Genomic DNA, 7,100 nt, shown 5'->3' with positions numbered 1-7,100 from the left:
GCCTCCCCCAAGAAAGGAAGTTCTGCAGTAAAGGATTGGTCCATTTTCCCCCTCTGGTTCATAACTGAGATATCAAGCCATAGTTACCTTCCAAGAACTCAAAATCCTTACAGCAACCGCCTGTCTAAAAGAGTGAGAAGGGCAAATCACCACCAGCAGGGACTCACTTTGTCTTCCACTCACGGACAGTGTACACTGTGCTGGGATGGTTGATCACATCCCTGGTCCTATAAGGATCCCTTGGGACATTGGCCAAGTGCCCCCTTGCTCCCTGGCATCCTTCTTGGGCTACTCACAACCCTGGGTCCCCACGGGGAAGTGCGAGTTGCTGCCAAGGCATCAGTGCTGCAAGGCAAGGTTATTCCTAACTGATCAGAGTCTGCCAGGAAGAAAGTGTTTGCACTCCACACCACTGTGCAGGTGTGACGGTGAGCTCACAGCTGCCCCCCAGGCGTGCCCAGCCCACTTAATAATTTCACAGCTCGGCAACTATCCCGCCCAGCCCTGTTCTACAGGATAAAAGGGGGGATTGCAGGTCCCGGGTAACAGAGCCACCTTCTGCGTCCTGCTGAGCTCTGTTCTTTCCAGCACCTCTCAATCGCCTTGCTCCACTAGGAACAAGCCATCATGTCTCGCCAGTCGAGTGTGTCCTTCCGGAGTGGGGGCAGCCGTAGCTTCAGCGCTGCCTCTGCCATCACCCCATCTGTCTCTCGCACCAGTTTCACCTCTGTGTCCCGAGCTGGGGGTGGTGGTGGTGGCGGCTTTGGCAGGATCAGCCTTGGGGGTGCTGGTGGAGGAGGTGGCTATGGCAGCCGGAGCCTCTACAACCTGGGGGGCTCCAAGAGGATCTCCATCAGCACTGGCGGTGGCAGCTATAGAAACAGATTTGGTGCTGGTGCTGGAGGTGGCTATGGCTTTGGAGCTGGGAGTGGATTTGGCTTAGGCAGTGGAGCTGGTGGTGGCTTTGGGCTTGGTGGAGGTGGTGGTGGCTTTGGGCTTGGTGGAGGTGCTGGCTTTGGGCTTGGTAGTGGAGGTGGTGGCTTTGGAGGTGGCTTTGGGGGCCCTGGCTTCCCCGTCTGTCCTCCTGGAGGCATCCAAGAAGTCACTGTCAACCAGAGTCTCCTGACTCCCCTCAACCTGCAAATCGACCCCGCCATCCAGCGAGTACGAACTGAGGAGCGGGAGCAGATCAAGACCCTCAACAACAAGTTTGCCTCCTTCATCGACAAGGTGAGCCACGATCCTTTGTGAAAAACTACTGTGAGTGTGGAACAAATAACAAAAAAAAAGGTAGGAAGAGGAACATTTCCTGACTTTGTATAAATACTGTCATAGTTTGCAGTTAATATTTTTCTATTTGTTTCTGTCCCAGATTTACAGCTGCTTTCCTAATTAGAATGGCAGCTTGGAAGACGAGGTCTTAGTTCTTCCCATTCAGAAATTACCCCATATGGGCTCCTTGATTACTGTTGGGCAAAGAGACTAATTCTGTGCTTCATGTAATGGGGTTGATTGCATAGAAAGGTGGATGAGTTCATTGGGCAGTAACCTGAGTGGCTTCCCAGCCCCCACTACACTGGTCCACACTCCTACTAGCCGAGTCCAGTGCTATCTGTGCTCTGTCCTCCCAGAAGAGAGAGGTTAGGTGCTTCACCCTGTACCTCCCCTCCCAGGGCCCAGGGACAGGCACTGCACATGGGAACGTTTCAGGGGGACAGCATGAGAAGGAAGAAAAACTGGTGAGGATCATCAAAACATGAGATCTAGGTTTCCCTAGCTTTAAACTCTGTCCCTTCCAGGTGCGCTTCCTGGAACAGCAGAACAAGGTCCTGGACACCAAGTGGACCTTGCTCCAGGAGCAGGGTACCAAGACCGTCAGGCAGAACCTGGAGCCTCTCTTCGAGCAGTACATCAACAACCTCAGGAGACAGCTGGACAGTGTCCTGGGGGAGAGAGGCCGCTTGGACTCGGAGCTGAGGAACATGCAGGACCTGGTGGAGGACTTCAAGAACAAGTGAGTTGGGGCACAGTGGAGACAGGGGCTGGTGATACTCTTGACACCAGATGTACTTTATAACCAGACTACTGCTTATGCCTTCCCCACAGGCTAGACACATATGCCTCCCATGGACACCTGAAGTACTAAAATAAAATCCAGGTTTATGTTTAGAAAGTTCCAGCCCCTAGCTCAGTCCCTGTGCAAGGCCCTTAGCCACCAGCCAGAGCAACAAGCTTGATGTCTCTGATACCAGCTGGGGAAATAGTTAAGCAGTGTAATCCCTGCTCTTTGGGACTTCCCTCCCCAAAGCACTGAGGTCACAGCATGGGCTTTTTGATGGATTCCCTCTGACGTGGGAACTGATGACATGACTCAGCTTGGTGGCTCAAATAATTCCATTAGCCCTTAAGAACCAGCAGCCGGGTTGTTGGTTTTTCTTTTTCTTTTTTGCTTTTTTAAGAGCTGTGAAATCTAAAAAAAAAAAAAGAGCATTGGAGAAATAGACTAGATGTGCAGTTGGGAAGAAATAGTACAGGTTTTTATAGGACTACTCTTCAAGCAACTGAATTACAGCAATAATAGAATGATTATCTGGTGGGCAGTTAAAGAGAGCACAGTATCCTAGGGAGTGAGGACCTTGCCCAGCAGCTCACACCACTAGTGCCCCCTCCCTCTCTGCCTTCATGATGTGAGAAGAGAAGCCCCTTCCCAGTGAGAAAGTAGGCTCACAGTTGACTTTATGCAATAAAGACCCCAGGCCTCACCTGTCCCTCATCTTCTAATATGCACTCCCCATGCCTTTTACCCCAGGTACGAAGATGAAATCAATAAGCGTACCACCGCTGAGAATGAGTTTGTGATGCTGAAAAAGGTGCGTCAGTAGAAGAGAACCTGTTGCCCATGGCTATGCTCTCTTAAGGTGTCCTTCATTTAAGTCAGGATGGAAATTGGGTACAGAGCCAACCATCCCTGTTTCTCTAGGATGTGGACGCCGCCTACATGAGCAAAGTGGAGTTGGAGGCCAAGGTCGATGCACTGATGGATGAGATCAATTTCTTGAAGATGTTCTTTGAGGCGGTAAGAAATGCCCCTGTTCAGGTCCCAGAAAGATGGTCAGTGGGACACCACCAGGGATAAGGGTTTCCAGGAGGAAGTGACTCCACTGGCTTCTAAGCTGTGGGCACATCATTATCTTTCCTATCCCTTCAGTACTACTCGCACTTTATTGTTTATGAAGTCAGATGAAAAACAAAGTCAGATTTGAAGCAGAAGACTTCAACGGTCACTTTGCTGCATGAGGTTTAGAGTGAGTTATCTGAGACACAGTACACCTTTCCCGTTTTGTCTCAGTGTGGCAGAGCGGTCCATTGGGTTCTTTTGAAATAAGTTACGATCCAAGATGAGTCACACCTGAGAGGTTACATAATAGAGATTTCATGGAGGTTTGCATTGTTAAAGTTTTTAAAAATAAATTTAATAATGGTTCTGATTATTTATTAACCATTTGATGTAGGTGGCTATTATTTTTTCTCAAGTTGACATACCACCATGAGTAGAATATTGGAGTGGACCTGACCTAAGATAGCACAGAATCAGATGACTGACTTCCAGTTTCCCTGCAGGAGCTGTCCCAGATGCACACGCACATCTCGGATACCTCTGTGGTCCTCTCCATGGACAACAACCGCAGCCTGGACCTGGACAGCATCATCGCCGAGGTCAAGGCCCAATATGAGGACATTGCCAACCGCAGCCGGACAGAAGCCGAGTCCTGGTACCAGACCAAGGTGGGTGTCACGGTGAATGTGTCCCTAGCAAGGGGATGGGCACATGTCCAGGATTCCAGGCCATAACAAAATGCTAATGATGGGGTTAATAAAACCTGTGGAAGTCTCTTGGGTTTGGTTATGAGAACATTCACATGTGCCTTTGCCATATAAATTTAAGAACCTTAAAACGAATCTCACCCTGAATATCATATCAGTGTCTCCAGGACAGCAAAGGCACTAAACAGGAAATCATCTAAGATCAGGTCCACATTGACAAAGTCAAAACAAGTCCCAGGCCTCAGATAACTACACCACCTGCCACCTCTTGGTAGCTCCTGCCTGTGAATGCTGGGGAAGTGTTTCCACCATCATATAAATGGAACCCTTCCTCTTTCCTGCTGGCCCCAGTATGAGGAGCTGCAGCAGACAGCTGGCCGGCACGGTGATGATCTTCGCAACACCAAGCATGAGATCTCTGAGATGAACCGGATGATCCAGAGGCTGAGAGCGGAGATCGACAATGTGAAGAAGCAGGTAAGGAGAAGTCAAAAGAAGGTAGGGGATGGGGGTGGGAGGTGGGTGGGAGGGGGCTGAGCTCTGAAAGGGAGACCTACTTTGTTGCACTTCTTCTAGACAGGCACACACACACACTAAGCTGAACCAAGTACCAGCATTTCGATGTTTTCCCATCTATAGTGACCAGAACAAATGTTCTGGCTTCTCTCTGGAAACTCAGAAAGAGATACCGCAGGCCCAGCTCACTACTAAACTGCCCTGACTTTTCTTCCTTTCCCTCTGTAGTGTGCCAACCTGCAGAACGCCATTGCTGATGCTGAGCAGCGTGGGGAGCTGGCCCTTAAGGATGCCAGGAACAAGCTGGCTGAGCTGGAGGATGCCCTGCAGAAGGCCAAGCAGGACATGGCCCGGCTGCTGCGCGAGTACCAGGAGCTGATGAACACCAAGCTGGCCCTGGACGTGGAGATCGCCACCTACAGGAAGCTGCTGGAGGGCGAGGAGTGCAGGTGCGCAACACAGGGCTGACATCACAAGTGTGGGGTGGCCTCACATTTGATCCATGGAGCTTCTTCTCCGCTACCCGGTGCCAAACACACACAAGTGACCACTATCCTGTGCATGATAATTATCTATCATTAATCTGGAGTCAATCTGACACCTGGGCATATAGCTGACCTATGCAATATAGTCCCAACTCACTTTCCTAACCTTATTCCCACCACTAGTATTTTTGGACACTGCCTCTCCTTCAAACAACTAGACAATTGAACACATGTCTTCTCCATTCTTCAGGTTCCTCTTCCTTCAGGAAGCCTTTCAGGATTACTCCAGCTGAGTTAAATTCACCCGCCTTTGGGTTCTCAAACTACTCTGTTTTCTTTAGTCTTCTACTGCTCACTGCTTACTTTCTATTAGAAGTATTTCAGTCCACGTCAACTCCTCTCATAAAATGTGAGCTCCTGCAAGGCAAAAACTGCTTCAGACATATTCATAGTTCCCAGTCTCTTCCTCATGCTTTCCATATAATGGGTGGAGGAGAAGGTGAATTATAATCCCCCTTCGATAACCTGTTTCCAGGTCAGGTCCTCTTCCTTGCAAAGTCCCTTCAGAGAGCTACCTCTTACTCTAATTTAAGCAGGTTATTTTTAATTTTTCATTTATTTTTATTTTTGTGTGTATGCAAGCTCCTTGCTTCCTAGATCAAGCCTTAAACATGACTCCAGGCATTGTCTTTGGGGGAATTTTTAACTTTTATTTCAATTGTTCCCCTTTCAGACTGAGTGGAGAAGGAGTTGGACCAGTCAACATCTGTAAGTAACTTTAAACATACATTAACAATGATAATAGATGCCATTTGGTGTCAACTCAGAGTCCTGATGTTTCTAGATTCCAGACATTCCCATCCCAATATATGGTTAATGAATACACTCAGAGGTGGGGGAAGGACACAGATTGAGACATGAAGCAATGTGGCTCATGTCTTATCTCTTAAAGGGTGGCTCTGTATCTTACATGTATTGCACCCTGCCCCCCCTGCACCCCACTCCCCTGCACCCCACCCCCAACTTAGCACCATTCTTTGCCTACTATATTCATCAACCTTCTGTTAGGGACCTTAACTAAATGACTTAGTTTTCGGAGCCTCATTCGCTGCTCTGTAAAAAAGGGCCAGGTACCGTGATAACATTAACAGGATCAAATAAATTGGACCTGTAGGATCAATCTGACATTTGGTCTCACCAAGTTCTCCCTGCTTTCTCTGCAGCTGTTGTCACGAGCAGCGTCTCCTCTGGCTACGGAAGTGGAGGCGGTGGCGGCTACGGTGGCGGTCTCGGCGGTGGTCTCGGTGGCGGCTACGGCGGCGGTCTGGGCGGCGGCCTCGGTGGCGGCCTCGGAGGTGGTCTTGGCGGAGGTGGCGGCTACTACTCCAGCAGCAGTGGGGGCGGCGGCACAGGCAGTTTGCTCAGTGCAGGGGGTTCTGGCTTCAGTTCAAGCAGTGGCCGAGGCGTGGGGGGTAGCTTTGGCAGCGGAGGTGGGGGCAGCAGCTCCAGCGTCAAATTTGTCTCCACCACCTCCTCCTCGCGGAAGAGCTACAAGAGTTAAGAGCCTGTGCAAGTCCGCCTCCCAAGGGCAGCGACTGGCCTCTGGTGACTGCCTCTTTTAGGTGGTGGCCAAGCCAAGTTTTCTCTTTTACTGGAGTGTAGTGTAGACCACGCCAACTGCAGAACCACAGTCTTCAGTTCCGGAAAAGGCCCGATATCTAGTCTCCTGTGCAGTGATCCTACGTTCTGCTTCAGATCAGCCTTTAAGTCTCTACAGCATGATCCTTGATGAGAGGAAAATACAAAGTTTTCCAGTACCCAAACCATGAAAACGGTTCCCACCCCAACACCCAATTTTGTTCTGGTTCTGACTACCTCCAGAGTGTGTTCAATAAAATGCTTTTCTAATATAAGCTGCTGTACATAATTGTTTATTCAAGGCCTACAACCAGCCTAGAGACCTCCTGGGGCTCATTATGTTCAGATGTGATTGGTTCCTTTGACAATTCACAGGGAGATGGAATAACCTTGAAGGGAGTGGGCCATCCTGAGTGGTCTGGAGACTCCAAGAGTCATGCAAGAAGGTTGCTAAAGCCTCTAGAATGAAGGAATCCCTGCAGGGCATGAAAAGGGGTGTCCATTGGATTGCAATTTGGACAGATTGTAGAGCCTTTTGTTGTGTGTGTGTGTGTGTGGGGCCCATTCAAGGTGGGCCAGTTTGCAAGTAACAGCATAAGTCATCTTAAGGAAAATTTATATAAGAAATATGGGGTC

General features: G+C 49.4%; 1 protein-coding gene across 1 annotated transcript; it reads left to right on the top strand.

Annotated features, from left to right (window-relative positions):
- Positions 1-531: 531 nt before the first annotated feature.
- KRT5 (keratin 5) lies at positions 532-6,739 on the top strand. The gene is made up of 9 exons (XM_037137511.2): positions 532-1,230; positions 1,800-2,014; positions 2,810-2,870; positions 2,981-3,076; positions 3,622-3,786; positions 4,177-4,302; positions 4,570-4,790; positions 5,560-5,594; positions 6,050-6,739. The coding sequence occupies exons 1-9, from the start codon at positions 628-630 to the stop codon at positions 6,385-6,387; spliced, it is 1,860 nt and encodes a 619-aa protein (XP_036993406.2). The 5' UTR covers positions 532-627; the 3' UTR covers positions 6,388-6,739.
- Positions 6,740-7,100: the final 361 nt, after the last annotated feature.

Source organism: Artibeus jamaicensis, unplaced genomic scaffold, assembly GCF_021234435.1.
Source record: "Artibeus jamaicensis isolate MK-2021 breed Jamaican fruit bat unplaced genomic scaffold, CSHL_Jam_final contig_233, whole genome shotgun sequence".
Lineage (NCBI taxonomy): Eukaryota > Metazoa > Chordata > Mammalia > Chiroptera > Phyllostomidae > Artibeus > Artibeus jamaicensis.
This window is presented reverse-complemented; position numbering and strand designations above follow the sequence as displayed.

What these genes read in the sequence shown, in the direction of transcription:
- KRT5 (XM_037137511.2), top strand. Translation starts at nt 628, where the DNA reads ATGTCTCGCCAGTCGAGTGTGTCCTTCCGGAGTGGGGGCAGCCGTAGC. An exon ending in GTGGAGGACTTCAAGAACAA is followed by an intron (nt 2,015 to 2,809) that starts GTGAGTTGGGGC and finishes CTTTTACCCCAG; the next exon opens with GTACGAAGATGAAATCAATA. An exon ending in AGTCCTGGTACCAGACCAAG is followed by an intron (nt 3,787 to 4,176) that starts GTGGGTGTCACG and finishes TGCTGGCCCCAG; the next exon opens with TATGAGGAGCTGCAGCAGAC.